This window comes from Pristiophorus japonicus, chromosome 4, assembly GCF_044704955.1.
Source record: "Pristiophorus japonicus isolate sPriJap1 chromosome 4, sPriJap1.hap1, whole genome shotgun sequence".
In the NCBI taxonomy this organism is placed as follows: Eukaryota; Metazoa; Chordata; class Chondrichthyes; family Pristiophoridae; genus Pristiophorus; species Pristiophorus japonicus.
In genome coordinates, this window is record NC_091980.1 from 67734490 (window position 1) to 67751978 (window position 17489).

Below are 17489 nucleotides of genomic sequence, written 5' to 3' on the forward strand. Positions count from 1 at the left end.
ATAATGTCGTCATGTATGTCCACTGCCACCATTGAAAGCCTCCGGGCCATGTTCGCCACCCGTGGTTTTCCCGACGTCCTTGTTAGTGACAATGGACCATGCTCGGAATTCAACGAGTTTATGACCCGCAATGGCATCAAGCATGTCAAGTCTGCACCGTTTAAGCCCGCATCCAATGGTCAAGCAGAATGGGCAGTCCAAACCATCAAGCAGAGTTTGAAATGCGTGACGGACAGTTCCCTGCAGACCCGGTTATCCCGGATTCTGCTCAGCTACCGCACGCGACCCCACTCGCTTACCGGGGTTCCCCCTGCAGAATTGCTAATGAAGAGAGCACTCAAAACCAGGCTTTCCTTGGTCCACCCGGATCTCAATGATCATGTAGCAACCCGGCATCACCGGCATAACATGTACCACGATCGCGCAGCTGTATCACGTGACATTGAGGTCAATGACCCTGTGTTTGTTCTTAATTATGGTCATGGTCCCAAATGGGTTGCTGGCACTGTGTTAGCCAAGAAGGGGAATAGAGTGTTTGTTGTCAAACTTTTGATCGGACAAACGTGCAGAAAGCACTTGGATCAGACTAAACTGCGGTTCACTGACAACCAAGAACAGTTTGAAGAGGACATTACCATCATTGATCTACCCACACACACCCAACCAGCAATCGACCTCACGGTCAACCACAAGGATGAACCCACCATGCCCGACAATCCGATCAGACCAGCCACACTGCATGTAGCAATGATCCGACCAACTCACCCATGCCAGGATTTCAACTCAGGCGATCAACCCGGGAACGCAGAGCCCTGGATCGCCTCAACTTGTAAATAACTTGTACATAAGAATGATGTTATGTATGTAAACACTACCAAAGTGTAAGACTTACCACCAGGGGGCGCACCTATGGGAGACCCAAGGGTCACCTGCACACCCTGGGCAAGCAGGTATAAAAGGCAGTGTACCATGCTGCCTCCTCACTCTGGAGTTACAATAAAGAGACCAAGGTCACAACAGTTTGAGCTTAAAATGTGCAGTCTTGTGGAGTTATTCTAAACGTAACAGCGAAATAAGCCTTCCTTTGTGCCATGCATTGTGTGAGGTAATCCACAGGCACCAAAAATAATGGAGTAGTGCATGAATTAAAATGGTACTCACTCTCACAACTCTGATGAGGTTGTTAACCTTCTTCCTACACTGGGTGCCAGTCCTGGCCACAGTGTCGGAGGCAGAGACCTTTGCCGCAATCTCGCTCCAGATTTGTTTAAAAATAGAAGACAGTGGTCTGGACCCTCCCTGAAGATGAAGTTGAGCCCACCTCCTCTCCACCGTCCCCACCAACACTTCATTGGCCTCCTGGCTGAAATGCCTGGCATGCTGCCTTCCCTCCTCCTCCTCCTCCATTTCTGCAGAAATGGCTGAAGTGCACGGGTTTAAATGCGCATGCGTCCAGGAAGTTGCTACACCCTGCATTAGCGTTTGCGACAGGAACGTAAACCAGGAGGTGGAAGGGAAAAAAGTGCATGCGCAAAATGGCTGCCTCTGTCAACGCCGGACATTTCGCCTCCGGCGCACACAGTCTGCGGACTTAATGCCACCCTCCTCTGGGGCTTCCTTTCGGTGAAATTTCGGTGAGGAATTTTCGCTAACATTATCCTGGCGCTAACATTTGCGCCCTGCCGCAAATTGCGTCCAGAAATCCAGAAAACCCAAAATCCAGCCCATTAAATGGTAGGACACTGAGAAGTGTGGAGGAACAAAGGGACCTTGGAGTGCATATCCACAGATCCTTGAAGGTAGCAGGCCAGGTAGATAAGGTGGTTCAGAAGGCATACGGAATACTTGCCTTTATTAGCCAAGGAACAGAGTACAAGAGCAGGGAGGTTATGCTTGAACTGTACAAAACACTAGTTAGGCTACAGCTAGAGTACTGAGTGCAGTTCTGGTCACCACATTACAGGAAAGATGTGATTGCACTGGAGAGGTACAGAGGAGATTTACGAGATGTTGCCTGGACTGGAGAATTTTAACTATGAGGAAAGATTGGTTAGGCTGGGTTTGTTTTCTTTGGAACAGAGGAGGCTAATGGGAGACCTTATTGAGATGTATAAAATGATGAGGGACCTCAGGAAGGACCTTATTCCCTTAGCAGAGGGGTCAACAACCAGGGGGCATAGATTTAAAGTCATTGGTCGGTGGTTTAGAGGGGATCTGAGGGGAAATGTTTTCACCCAGAGAGTGGTGGGGGTATTGGACTCACTGCCTGAAAGGGTGGTAGATGGGGAAACCCTCACCACTTTTAAAAAGTACTTGGATATGCATTTGAAGTGCTGTAACCTACAAGGCTACAGACCAGGAGCTGGAAAGTGGGGTTAGGCTGGATCGCTTTTTGTCGGCCAGCGTAGATACGATGGGCCAAAATGGCCTCCTCTGTGCTGTAAATTTCTATGATTCTATGAAAATGTGACACCTCCCCAGTCTTTATCACTTAGTGTCGCCACAAGAAGCGCATTTTATCAAAACAGCTATTAGGGATGTGAGAAATAGAAAATTCACGTTGGTGTGGTAAAGGGTGCACATTTGAGGTTGAGGCAAAAGTACATTGTTAGGTCAGAGCAGAGGGAATTTTACTTTGTACCATTCATAAAATCTACTTCCTGTGCACCCTTCACATGCTATGGGGAGGGAAATCCTTCCACCCCGCTTCTTTATCATTGCAGTTTCCAGAAGCAGCTAGTCTTTCTTCATCATAATGCTACATAGCATGCATTATGCTATAACAATCCTTGAGACTCTGACTGGCCTGTATTGCAGGGCTTCACTAAATGCTGGCCCTTCTTTAAAAATCAATTTCAAACAAGATAAAAGGTAGAATATTGATGTTTGTTGTTTTTCTGGGGGTTTTCGTGGTTCTTCTGCTGAGATCCCAATGATTGGGAGAAAATCCATGGATATTCACCCTTGTTATTTTTAACTGTTTACATGTGAGAAGAAAAATGGTGGCCAAAACAGAAATGATTTGAGCAATTTGGTTGGCTTTTGTGGCAGATTGCTGAGTTGAAAGCAAGATTTGTTGAAATATCTCATTGGCTCAATTATCAAAAATAAACTTGTAGATTATCTTTACAAAAATAACCTAATAAACAGCAATCAAAATGGATTCAAATAGAGACAAACACTATTTGACACGGAGTGTCTTTTCTCATTCTTACATAAAGCAAGGTCCCAATAAACACCAATGAGGCAATGACCACATAATCTGGATGTTGGTTGAGGGATAAATATTGGCCAGAACATTGGGAGAACTCCTCCTCTTTGAATAGCACCATAGGGATATTTTACGCCCACCTGTAAGGACAGATGGGGTCTTGGTTTAACATCTCATCTGAAAGATGGCACCTCCAACAGTGCAGGAGTTCCTCAGTACTGTACTGAAGTGTCAGCCTAGGACAGCCCCTTTTGCACCTGTCTTTACATTGTTGCCTGTGGTGAGAGCGGGAAGGCTGGCATCGGTGGCATGTGGGAAACCTGCTCCCGACTCCATCCCGCCCTTTCGAAGCAATCCTCCCTAGGTGGGGATTGTTAAGCCCGCCCAACGAGGTTCCCGGCCAATTAACAGGAAGCAGATCTGATGATGTCATCTGATGACATTTCATCAACTGGTTTCCTTAAAGGGACCATTGAGGAGAAGGCTCGGGAGGTCGGAGGAGAGGCCTATAAAGGCCCAGCAGTCAGTCGGGGAGCGGCAGCGTCGAAGAGGAGGCTCGGAGGTCGGAGGAGAGGCCTATAAAGGCCCAGCAGTCAGTCGGGGAGCGGCAGCGTCGAAGAGGAGGCTCGGGAGGTCGGAGGAGAAGCCTATGAAAGCCCAGCAGTCAGTCGGGGAGCGGCAGCATCGAGGCGGAGGCTCGGAGCTCAGAGGAGAAGCCTATAAAAAGCCAGCTGGTGCAGCTGCAGCGGGGAGAAAAGGCAAAAAAGTAGAAAGAAATCGAAAGGTGACGTCACAGTAAGTGATTGGCTGGTGATTGGTAAATAGCTTTTCTTTTTCCTTTCTATATCAGTAAGTAACCTTTAGCATTGTTGTTGCCAATTTAAGGACACATGTTATGCTCCTCCTGTACTATGTGGGAAGTCAGGGATGCTTCCAGTGTCCCTGACGACTACGTGTGCAGGAAGTGCATCCGCGTTGCTGCCCTGGAGCTGCGGGTGGATGAACTCTGGAGCATCCACGATGCTGAGAATGACGTGAATAGCACATTTAGTGAGTTGGTCTTACCACAGGAAAAGGGTACACAGCCAGATAGGGAATGGATAACCAACAGGAAGAGCAGTGCAAGGAAGGTAGTGCAGGGGTTCCCTGCGGTCATCCCGCTGCAAAACGGATAAAACCGCTTTAGGTACTGTTCATCAGCCAAGTTCATGGCACCGTGGGTGGCTCTGCTGTGCAGGAGGGCAGGAAAAAGAGTGGGAGAGCTATAGTGATAGGGGATTCAATTGCAAGGGGAATCGATAGGCGTTTCTGCGGCCGCAACCGAGACTCCAGGGTGGTATGTTGCCTCCCTGATGCAAGGATCAAGGATGTCTCGGAGCGGGTGCAGTGCATTCTGAAAAGAGAGGGTGAACAGCCAGTTGTCGTGGTGCATATAGGTACCAACCATATAGGTAAAAAATGGGATGAGATCCTACGAGGCGAATTTAGGAAGCTAGGAGCTGAATTAAAAAGTAGGACCTCAAAAGTAGTAATCTCAGGATTACTACCAGTGTCACTTGCTAGTCAGAGTAGGAATTGCAGGATAGCTAAGATGAATACGTGGCTTGAGGAGTGGTGCAGAAGGGAGGGATTCAAATTCCGGGGCATTGGAACTGGTTCTGGGGGAGGTGGGATCAGTACAAACCGGACGGTCTGCACCTGGGCAGGACCGGAACCAATGTCCTCGGGGAAGTGTTTGCTAGTGCTGTTGGAGAGGAGTTAAACTAATATAGCAGGGGGATGGGAACCTATGCAGGGAGACAGAGCGAAGTAGAATGGGGGCAGAAGCAAAAGATAGAAAGAAGAAAAGTAAAAGTGGAGGGCAGAGAAATCTAAGGCAAAAAGCAAAAAGGGCCACATTACACCAAAATTCTAAAAGGGCAAAGTGTGTTAGAAAGACAAGCCTGAAGGATCTGTGCCTCAATGCGAGGAGTATTCGGAATAAGGTGGTCGAATTAACTGTGCAGATAGCAGATAACGGGTATGATGTAATTGGCATCACGGAGACATGGGTCCAGGGTGATCAAGGCTGGGAACTCAACATCCAGGGGTATTCAACATTTAGAAAGGATAGAGAGAAAGGAAAAGGAGACGGGGTGGCATTGCTGGTTAAAGAGGAAATTAATGCAATAGTAAGAAAGGACATTAGCTTGGATGATGTGGAATCGGTATGGGTGGAGCTACGGAATACCAAAGGGCAGAAAACGCTAGTGGGAGTTGTGTACGGACCACCAAACAGTAGTAGTGAGGTTAGGGACAGCATCATACAAGAAATTAGGGATGCATGCAATAAAGGTACAGCAGTTATCATGGGTGACTTTAATCTACATATTGATTGGGCTAATCAAACTGGTAGCATTGCGGTGGAGGAGGATTTCCTGGAGTGTATTAAGGATGGTTTTCTAGACCAATATGTCTAGGAACCGACTAGGGAGCTGGCCATCCTAGACTGGGTGATATGTAATGATAAAGGACTAATTAGCAATCTTGTTGTGCGAGGCCCCTTGGGGAAGAGTGATCATAACATGGTAGAATTCTTTATTAAGATGGCGAGTGACACAGTTAATTCAGAAACTAGGGTCCTGAACTTAAGGAAAGATAACTTTGATGGTTTGAGGCGTGAATTGGCTAGAATACACTGGCAAATAATAATTAAAGGGTTGACGGTGGATAGGCAATGGCAAACATTTAAAGATCACATGGATGAACTTCAGCAATGGAGCATCCCTGTCTGGAGTAAAAATAAAACGGGGAAGGTGGCTCAACTGTGGCTAACAAGGGAAATTAAGGATAATGTTAAATCCAAGGAAGAGGCATATAAATTGGCCAGAAAAAGCAACAAACCTGAGGACTGGGAGAAATTTAGAATTCAGCAGAGCAGGACAAAGGGTTTAATTAAGAGGGGGAAAATAGAGTACGAGAAGGAGCTTGCTGGGAACATAAAAACTGACTGCAAAAGCTTCTATAGATATGTGAAGAGAAAAAGATTAGTGAAAACAAACGTAGGTCCCTTGCAGTCGGATTCAGGTGAATTTATAATGGGGAACAAAGAAATGGCAGACCAGTTGAATAAATATTTTGGTTCTGTCTTCACGAAGGAAGACACAAATAACTTTCCGGAAGTACTTGGGGAGTGAGGGTCTAGTGAGAAGGAGGAACTGAAGGATATCTTCATTAGGCGTGAAATTGCGTTAGGGAAATTGATGGGATTGAAGGCCGATAAAACCACGGGGCCTGATAGTCTGTATCGCAGAGTGCTTAAGGAAGTGGCCCTAGAAATAGTGGATGCATTGGTGATCATTTTCCAACAGTCTATTGACTCTGGATCAGTTCCTATGGACTGGAAGGTAGCTAATGTAACACCACTTTTTAAAAAGGGAGGGAGAGAGAAAGCGGGTAATTATAGACCAGTTAGTCTGACATCAGTAGTGGGGAAAATGTTGGAATCAATTATTAAGGATGAAATAACAGCGCATTTGGAAAGCAGTGACAGGATCGGTCCAAGTCAGCAGAGATTTATGAAAGGGAAATCATGCTTGACAAATCTTCTGGAATTTTTTCAGGATGTAACTAGTAGAGTGGACAAGGGAGAACCAGTGGATGTGGTGTATTTAGACTTTCAAAAGGCCTTTGACAAGGTCCCACACAAGAGATTGGTGTGCAAAATCAAAGCACATGGTAATGTACTGACGTGGATGGAGAACTGGTTGGCAGACAGGAAGCAGAGAGTCGGGATAACGGGTCCTTTTCAGAATGGCAGGCAGTGACTAGTGGAGTGCCACAGTGCTCAGTGTTGGGACAATATACATCAAAATGATTTGGATGAAGGAATTGAGTGTAATATCTCCAAGTTTGCAGAAGATACTAAATTGGGTGGCGGTGTGAGCTGTGAGGGGGACGCTGCAGAGTGACTCGGACAGGTTAGGTGAGTGGGCAAATGCATGGCAGATGCAGTGTAATGTGGATAAATGTAAGTTTATCCACTTTGGGGGCAAAAACGCGAAGACAGAATATTATCTGAATGGCGGCAGATTAGGAAAAGGGGAGGTGCAACGAGACCTGGGTGTCATGGTTCATCAGTCATTGAAAATTGGCATACAGGTACAGCAGGCGGTGAAGAAAGCAAATGGTATGTTGGCCTTCATAGCTAGGGGATTTGAGTATAGGAGCAGGGAGGTCGTATTGCAGTCGTACAGGGCCTTGGTGAGGCCTCACCTGGAATATTGTATTCAGTTTTGGTCTCCTAATCTGAGAAAGGACATGCTATTGAGGGAGTGCAGCGAAGGTTCACCAGACTGATTCCCGGGATGGCAGGACTGACATTTGAGGAGAGACTGGATCAACTGGGCCTTTATACACTGGAGTTTAGAAGGATGAGAGGGGATTTCATAGAAACATATAAGATTCTGACGGGACGGGGCAGGTTAGATGCGGGTAGAATGTTCCCGATTTTGGCGAAGTCCAGAACCAGAGGACACAGTCTTAGGATAAGGGGTAGGCCATGTAGGACTGAGATGAGTAGAAACTTCTTCACTCAGAGAGTTGTTAACCTGTGGAATTCCCTGCCGCAGAGAGTTGTTGATGCCAGTTCATTGGATATATTCAAGAGGGAGTTAGATATAGCCCTTACGGCTAAGAGGATCAAGGGGTATGGAGACAAAGCAGGAAAGGGATACTGAGGGAATGATCATCCATGATCTTATTGAATGGTGGTGCAGGCTCGAAGGGCCGAATGGCCTACTCCTGCACCTATTTTCTATGTTTCTATGCCTTAAACCATCTAAAGGTAAATTTTCTGTTTCTGCATTCCTGGCAGATGATTCGAGCATATATTAGGAATCTGTGCACCCATAATCCAAGATCTTCAACCTGGCCACACAAGCACAATTCTAATTAAAGTTCAATGGTTAACCATCAGGAGTAAAAATGCTGGCATGACATCGGCCATCTCAATTTTTCTACTCCTTTCACTCACTCTAACCTACCTCCCTTTGAACTTGCAGCTCTCCATTCTCCTGCTGATAAGGATGGCGCAGTTGTTGTTTTAGCGAACTGACCTCTACATTGCAGATTGCCAATTCTCTGACACCTCCTCCAACCTCCCCCTGGGCCATGATCACACCAAGCCATTGTTTTCTTGACTGTCACTGACCTCAACTCCTCTGGAGATTTTCCCTCCACAGCCTCCAACATCATAGTCCCCCAACCCCACACAGCCTGCTTTTGCCTCCTTGCTAAGATCCAGAAACAGGACTGCCCCGGTAGACCCATTGTTTCAGCCTGTTCTTGCCCATGGAACTGATTTCTTCCTATCCTGATTCTATTTTCTCCATCCGTCCAGTCTCTTCCCACCTACATCCATGTTTCTTTCAACGTCCTCCACCACTTTAACAGTTTCCAGTTTCCTGGGCTTAGCTCTCTTCTTTTCATTGGACTTCCAATCCCTGTACACCTTCGTTCCCCATCAGAACAGCCTGAGGGCTTCCTTTTTGAACCCAGGCCCCATTCGTCACCATCCTTCTCTGCCCAGAAATGGAGACAGAGAAGTCAAGTAAGGGAAGAGTTGGAGATGAAGGTGAGAGAAGTGGAAATTGGAAGCAAAGTTGATGACATTTTCCAGTTCGGGCGAGGGCAGGAAACGGCACCAGTACAGTCATCTTACATTGAACAACGTTTCCCTTGACTCCACTCACTTTCTCCAAACAAAAGGCATTGCTATGGGAACCCATAAGGGTCCTAGCTATGCCTGCCTTTCTGTGGGATATGTGGAACATTCTTTGGTCCAATCCTACTCGGGTCCCCTCCCTCACCTCTTTTTCCTGTACATTGATGACTGTACTGGTGCCGTTTCCTGCCCTCGCCCCGAACTGGAAAATGTCATCAACTTTGCTTCCAATTTCCACTTCTCTCACCTTCATCTCCAACTCTTCCCTTACTTGACTTCTCTGTCTCCATTTCTGGGGATAGGCTGTCGACCAATATCTACTCGAAGCCCACTGACTCCCACAGCTACCTGGACTACACTTCCTCCACCCCGCTTCCTGTAAGGACTCTATTCCATTCTCCCAGTTTCTCCATCTCCATCGCATCTGTTCTGACAATGTCTCCTTCCATACTAGTGCTTCTGATATGTCTTCCTTTTTCCTCAACTAAGGATTCCCTTCTACCATGGTTGTCATGGCCCTCGACCATTTTCCGCACTTCTGCTTTCACGCCTTCCCCTCCCTCCCAGAAGCACGATAATATTCCCCTTATTCTCACCTTCCACCCCACCAGCCTTCACATTCAATGAATCATTTTCCGCCACCTCCAGATTTATGCCACCACCAAACATATCTTCCCCTCCCCTTCAGTATCCCAAAGGGACTGTTTCCTCTGCATCACCCTGGTCCATTCTTCAATCACCCCCAACACTCCCTTCCCTTCCCTTCCCACACCTTCCCATGCAAGTGCAAGAGATGAAACACCTGCCCTTTTACTTCCTCCCTTCCCACCATCCAGGGCCCCAAACATTCCTTCCAGGAGAAACAACGATATACTTGCACTTCTTTTAATTTAGTATACTGTTTTCGCTACTCACAATGTGGTCTCCTCTACATTGGGGAGATCAAACGCAGATTAGGTGATCGCTTTGCAGAACATCTCCGTTCAGTCTGCAAGCGTGACTCTGACCTCTCCATCATCGGCCTCCTACACTGTTCTAATAAAGCTCAACGAAAGCTTGAGGAACAGCACCTCATCTTTTATTTGGGCACTTTGCAGCCTTGCTGGCTCAATATTGAGTTCAACAATTTCAGATCATAACCACTGCTTCCATTTTTTTCAAACAGCAGTTGCTGGTAATGATTCTGCTATTACCATTTACTCCTCCTCTAGACCCATCTTTTGTTTCTTTACTTGTCCCATTACTATCTCCATTTGCCTTTCACCATCATCCCTTTTGTCATTAAATCGCTTCTGCCTTCTGCCCTATCACAGATCTTCCCTTTTGCTCTTTCCTCCCCTCCCCACTTTCCCTGCCTCTGAACTTGCTTAAAACCTGTTACATCTCTAATTATTTCCAGTTCTGATGAAAGGTCATCAACCTGAAATGTTAACTCTGTTTCTCTCTCCACAGATGCTGCCTCTCCTGCTAAGTATTTCTAGCATTTCCTGTTTTTATTTCTGTGTACTTACCCATCATTTTTCTGGGCATTCTACTGATCACCCTCTGAAGTTACAACTGGAGATCAGGAATCCCCCATGAAGTTTCCAGATCCAAATGTTTTAAAAAGAAAGCAGATATAAACATAATTCAATAATATCACTGACTTTAAAGAAAAATATTTTGAATGTATGTTATTTCTATTTTCATATTTCATCCTGAGTTTCCCTGATCTACATTACAGACCCCAACATGAGAATGGTTGAGGTCACCAGCTTACAGTTTTCCCTCCCTCTCTGTGGCAAAAAACCTTTCCTCAACTTATTTTGTCTCCTCTAGTAGCACCATGGCTGGAATTAGAAACTAGCAAGTGAGGAATTATGAGGATGAACTGGTATCCTATCACTCCAATACAATGCATTTATGGTACAACGTTGTAGTGGCAATATCCCTCATTTTCAATAAGCAGTCAGCTTTGCATCATCTTTATACACAGTAATTTCATCTTTTTGCCTTTGTTTACACAGCAGCAGGAGAGGCCTCAGTTTAATACATCAAATCACATGGCAATGTGTGCATTCAATGAATAGGAAGTGCACAGGAGTGAATTCATTATAGTTTTCACTTTGGAGGTGAACTTTGTTCTAAAAGCCAACTCTGACCGCAGATTTCAGACAGGTTCAGTTGTACTGTACTGTACCCTCTACCTGCGTAGCAGCAACACAACTATCACACGGGAGAGTTGGGAAAGTCCTAACTGACATTTGGAACAAGGGTTAAACTGAGCCAGAACAGTCCAGTAAACTGTTCTGACATTTTACCACTGGTCCAAGCAGCAGCAGTTGTGCATGTCTTTTAGTGCAGAAAAAGCCAGCAAGCGCAAACATCAGCATCCATGGAAAATGGGGGAGAGAAGTGTGAGAATCAGCTGGGCGGGGTAGAATTAGCTGGTACACATCTATCAGAAAATGTAAAGTCAGCATAGACAATAGTAAAAGAAGCAGCACCGAGGGCCGAGTGGAGAGAAGGAAAATGTAATGGCAAACATTTTCCAGGAGAAAGGCTGACAAGAAACATTAAGCTTACTGCAGAAAAGTGGGTATCAAGAGACAGAGAGAGCATAATAAAGGCTAAGAGGCCAAACTGGGGTAAGAGGCAGATCCCTGGGTTCAGGGAAGAGAGCAATGCAGAGATCCCTGAGCATCCTGAGTGTGGTGGAGCACAGACTGACCATAAGCAGAGAGCTGCAGTGAGACTGAATAGCACTTCAGCTGCAGATAGCTGTTGCAGACACAAAAAGTAAGCAGGAAAAAGAGAAAAACGGAAAGTTAAAAGTAAGAGAAGAGATGAAAGTGGGTGAGAGAGAGACAGGCAAAACTGAGGGAAGTTAAGGAGGAGAGAGAAACAGAAGTAGAGGAAAAGAGGAACAAATATGAAGGAGAGAGAGAGACCTTATTTTAGATTTACTACTACCAGTATCCTTAACTAGAGGGATGAGAAGCTGAGAGTTTTTTTTGATGGGGCCCAGCCAAAGATGTTTGAGAAACACTGAATCATTTCTTCCAATTTATCTTCAAGAATGACTGTTAACTCAAGTGAAGGTATGTGGGCATGGGATGCACGTAGACAGGGCATGTATGTGGGCATATGAAGGTAGGGGCTTCAGTCACCCTAACTTCATATTATGGGCTCTGCAGAGTCACAGGTCCTATTTGACCCTGAGCTGAGCTTCTGACCCCATAGCCCTTCCATCACCAAGACTGCCTACTTCCACCTCTGTAATATCGCCTGTTTACACCCTTGCCTCAGCCCATCTGCTGTTAAAACACTCAATCATGCTTTTGTTATCTCAAGACTCAACTATTCTATGGCTTTCCTGGCCAGCCTTCCAACTTCCACCCTATGTAAACTTCAGTTCATCCAGAACTCTGATGCCCTTATCCTAACACACACCAAGTTCCATTCACTTATCAGCCCACGCTCGCATTGGCTCCCAGTCCAGTTATGCCTCGATTTTAAAATTCTTATCCTTGTGTTCAACTCCCTCCATGGCCTCACCCCTGTTTCTGTAACCTCCTGCAGCCCTACAACCCTCCAAGATCTCTGCACTCCTCTAATTCTGACCTCTTGTGCATCTCTGATTTCCATCGCCCCACTGTTGGCAGCTGTACCTTCAGCTGCCTAGGCCCCAAGCTCTGGAATTCCCTCCCCAAACCTTCCCGCCTCTCCCACCTCCTTAAACCCTACCTCTTTGACCAAGCTTTTGGTCTTTTGTCCTACTATCCCTTTATGTGGGTATATCATACGTTTTGTGATAATGCTCCTATGAAGCACCTTGAGACATTTTCCAACATTATTAAAGGCACTATATAAATGCACATTGCTGTTATTGAATGGGAAATTGTGAATATTGTTTTCATAGTAAATTTATTTTAGAACAATTCTGTTCATTCAAATGAAATCAGATGAAGCTCAGAAAAAGGAAATTATTCATCCAGTATTAATTCGTATCCGACAGTGCCAACTAATATGTAAGCTTCAGTGGCACAAAAGCAAAACTCACTTTTTTGTGATAGGTGAAGACTAAAAGTGGAAGCAAGTTTACTTTGATTTCAAGCTGAAGTAGGGAGTTGCTAAAACGATTTTGTCTTTAAAGTAACCATACCTAACATCTATTGGTTGATGTAAAAGTTTGAAAGACAGTTACAAATTCATTTGCATTCGTGTGTGACAAAGTACTAATGTGTTGTCAAAGTTCCCAGTTCCTGATTTATCTTTTATTTTAAAAATCCCTGCTCAGCTTTAAACGTCTTTTTGTGTCGTTTCAAAAGCTAAGTGTGGACATTTTGCAATCAATGTTATTTTGCTAAATAATAAATACCCTCCATTCCATATTTAGTTATTAATTTATACTGAATAAAACATCCAGAAATACACTGCCATTCCTGCTGAGTAGAAATGTGTATATCTATCGTTAAAGGACTTGATTTTTTTTTTATGAAACTAAGCTTTTGGCACGTTTTTCTTTCATTTTTTAAGTCCTCCATTAGTTTCGCTGGTCGCTACATTTCTCTCGGAGCCGGGCGATTGAAAGTCTGGGCCATTGTGACGACAACTGTTCTGACAGCAACCAGCACAGCGTTCAAATGGCACTTTAGAAATGAAAGCGACATTGGTTATTTTTCACAGTGTGTTCTGGAAATTGTTACTGTGGGATTCCCAATAGTATTAACAAGACGATGCAAATGAAAATGTTTGGACAAATATTGTATAGTGCGTGCTTGACATTGCATCGAAAGTAATATGCGGTTCCACTGTTTCCCCAGGAATAAAGAAGTCTATTTACTTAAGTCTACTCGTTCGTTATAGTGTATTGTTCATGGCTGATTATCATTCCGCGAATCTGTAGCATGTTGGGGTCGGTCGAAGCAATCACAATGCAAAGGCACCTTTCTTCCTATCGCTGGGAGAGGACAATGCCCCATTCACTTGTGGACTCCGGTAAGAATCGGTCAATACAGTATTTCACTTGCGCCCCGAATCCTAAGAAATGGCTCCTCCAATGCTCCGATTTGCATCAGTTTTCTGCTGATGCTGATCGCCAGTTCCAGGAACACTGCAATGCCATTTGCTGCACGGTTGGTTTCCGGAAAGGCGGTCCTTGGAGTGTCAGATATTTATGCTAATCACGCGGAGCTCTGCGCTTTTTAATCCACGCCCAGGCAGTGCAGATAGAGGATAGTATCTGAATCTTTCGTGGAGCGGGACAAAGATAACGGTAAGCAATACTCCCACGCTCTCTTTTGACAACATTCCTGTAATTAACATTTGGATAATAAAGTTCAAACATTTCTTGAATTCGCATATATTTGGATTTAAGAGCCGTTGATGTTCGCAATGTTAGCAGTTTTGCTGTGCAACCAAATGCTTTATTAAAATTAGTAATCAATAAACGGATAAAGGTATTAGTTTATTTAGATAAAGTCGTGTATAAATCTTCGGGGCGAATTATTGAAGGGATTGAAATTAAATGGGATTGTAAATTTTGGAAATCTGAGGTCCTTGGAACAAAACTGTTTAATTTCAAATTCTGAGCATTGGACGGCTTTCTTTTGTTAAACTGTTTCATTTCAAATTCCGAGTTATGTGAAATTCAACCATCCAATTTCCTTAATTTTATTTTGTAAACGCTAAAATCTGAGCCTGAATTAATGTCCTTCAGTAGGGCGGCTCCCTTTGATAACAATGTTAATCAGAGGAATGTGGGATTAGTGTGATCTTAATACAGTATTTAGAAGGGAAAAAATCTGCAGAACCAAATGGTAGGACGTTAGCAAGCATAATGTTAAAATGTATGTTTTCCTGTAATGCTGTTAACCGCTTGTAGTTTTCGATACATTTTCATGCTGTGCATCGTTTAGCATTGATATGACGGTGGCTTTTATTTGTGAAACTAATGGTTAAGCTCGTTTCCACACAAAAAGACCATTATTAGAAATGTTAATCAAGGATTTCCAATGTGTGCTTTGTGTTCAAGTGACTTTATGTGCCGCATTGCACTGTACAAGTCATTAATTGGGATTTTATTTTGCAGCAGACGCCATGTCAGACAAACCAAATCTTTGCGAAATCATACAATTTGATAAGAAAAAACTGAAGAAGATAGAAACCAAAGAGAAAAACCCTTTGCCAACAAAAGAGAGTAAGTATGCCAAAGCTCGAGACAGCCTTCAGACTGCTGACCACACCTGTACGATACTATTGTGAAGGATCATTATAAATTGCTATTAGTTTGCCATGAAATAGTGTAAAATGTACATAATTCTTGTTTAGTGCTGCAGAGTATTTGCATGTCCGGTATAATGGTAAATTATGGATTGTGTCCAAATGCATATGTATAATTTGATTTTACTCGGAAGGTTAATGTTAGAGAAAACCTAGCTCAGGCTGTTGAAATTAGATTGCATAGGTTTCACTAAATGGTTGGTTTCTTTTTGTTTCAGCAATTGAAGAGGAAAAGAGACAAGAATCAGCTTCATGAATGTGAAATGGAGGAGATGCAACTTTTAATTTTTTTTAAGTTGACTGGTTTTCGTTTCAAAACCCTTACTGCTAACTGACTCGCGGATGGGACTCTGTTGTAGCATCCACTCCACTCCCAAGATGGGGACTACTCCCTGTATTGCACCAAGGGACCAACTTATCAGTATAATGGTGTTTGGACCATACAGTGATAGGAAACAATGTGAACTAAATATGTGAAGTCAGTTTTATTTTATTTGTGTATTTAAAATCCATCTTTCCATGGACACTTCAATGCTTAACATGTTATAAAACAAATAAAAACCAATGAAATAACTGAATGTGTGGAATAGTTTAGATTTTTTTATTGACCTTCCTCACCCCCAAAAATCTTTACAGGAAACTGGCAAAATCCATTTGGGTTTCTTTTCATTCAAGTATTCCAATTGAAATAATGTATCTGAAATATGTTCATCCAACCTTGAAACACTACTTAAATAAACATCGTAGGTGCTTACTTGCATATATTTTGAGCACCTTGTACTAAATGTTGATGAGGTATGGCAACAGTGAAGTGGCTGCGAAAAAGTTATTTTTGTCTGTTTAACAGCATATTTGCAAATAATTAATTTTCATATTCACACATAATACCTATAATGAAAATGATGCATGGTAGTTCTCCATCATCAGTAATGATCCTCCTTTAAATGTATGGAAAAGTTCTAGGCTCCTGAAGGATCTGTCACTGATTTAAACTGTCACTGTGCACCCATAATTCAGAAATATGTGTGTTTTTGGGGAGTCTCTTTTGTTCAATACAAAACATAAATGATGCTGTGGTTTAATTAAATAAGTATTGTCATATGTGTCACCACTGAATTGTTCTAATCAAAATGATAGTTCTGGCCTGCCAACAGCCTTTAAAAGGCTAGTTTAACAGAAAGTGTGACTGTTTTACGTTCTGTTGATTTTGCTTTCAATTCATAAAAGAACATTTTAAATTGAATTATTTCAGAAGACGCCTTTTTTTAAATGTGATACTTTCTGTAGAATCACACATTTTTTTCAATTAACCATTTTGTAAGTTTGAAAGATTACAATAAATGGAAGTTGCATTAATTAGAAGCCTACATTTTTATATTTGTTCTAGTTATAATTCATTTTTGTCCCCAACTCTGTGATGCTACCCATTATCATCAAGCTGGGGATTGGCAATCTGTTATCAGCCATCTGCAAGACAACTCTTGGCTAATGATTTTTTTCCTCCCTCCCAGAGGAAAAATATCAAACTATATAGCGAAGATTATGGGTACAAGTTTGTGTCCTGTTTTCATGCTGCGATGTTACAGCTCCAATTTGTTATGGTGTTTAATGTAGTTATCCTCTCATATAATAAAAATGTGACAAACAATGCTTGGGTTCTTGATGGTCTGTAAATAAATGCACATTGTATGGTTCTGGGTGGCGGAGAGCTGCTACAAATGGTCTCAATATTCCAGGCTAGAGAGGCGATAGAAATCCCCTGCTGGAAATATACATATATGAACATCAGCTAAAAGCAAGTTTGGACTTGACTGGGATGACCCATCCTCCTCACAGACAAATGTCTAGGCTCATACATAAATATTGGTTGGAAGACTGTTACTGTTGCAACCTGTGAACGTTACATTGACTTGCATCATCACTTTCAGGAGAAAGGATTAAGGAAAATGTGTGGAGAAAGGGACAAGCTCGATAATAATTCATAAAATGCATAACACCCCATTCAGATTGCTTAATTTTATTACACTCACTTAAGAATTTAAGATTCCATTAAATTCTTTTGTTAATTTTCCATAATATATCCTTCAAATTCATGATTTAATTTGTGTTCCTTTTTCACCACTAATGCAATCATACAAAAATAATAGACATGTCACTTACTGAAACGAAGAAACTATTTTGTTTCATATTTTATTGTGTTTTTTAGTTTGATATTTTTAATTAGTGAAATGGTAATGGTTATGTTTTAACAACAGGTGATATATAGTGGAGTTTCTACCATATAAGGTCAAATTATGTTTTAAGGACGTA

The 17489-nt window shown here is 43.1% G+C and overlaps 1 protein-coding gene across 5 annotated transcripts in view; it reads left to right on the forward strand.

Annotated features, from left to right (window-relative positions):
- The window catches only part of LOC139262941 (thymosin beta-11-like), a 43386-nt gene extending 26667 nt beyond the window's left edge, over nucleotides 1–16719 (forward strand). For 2 of the 5 annotated variants that reach the window (XM_070878279.1, XM_070878281.1), the window contains exons 2-4: nucleotides 13721–13895; nucleotides 14989–15096; nucleotides 15398–16719. In XM_070878279.1, the coding sequence (XP_070734380.1) occupies nucleotides 13805–13895; nucleotides 14989–15096; nucleotides 15398–15435 (237 nt within the window). In that variant the 5' untranslated portion in view covers nucleotides 13721–13804 and the 3' untranslated portion in view covers nucleotides 15436–16719. The remainder of the gene's footprint in view (nucleotides 1–13720; nucleotides 13896–14988; nucleotides 15097–15397) is intronic. The other 3 variants (XM_070878283.1, XM_070878284.1, XM_070878282.1) reach the window with 2 other exon arrangements.
- The last annotated feature ends 770 nt before the right edge of the window (nucleotides 16720–17489 follow it).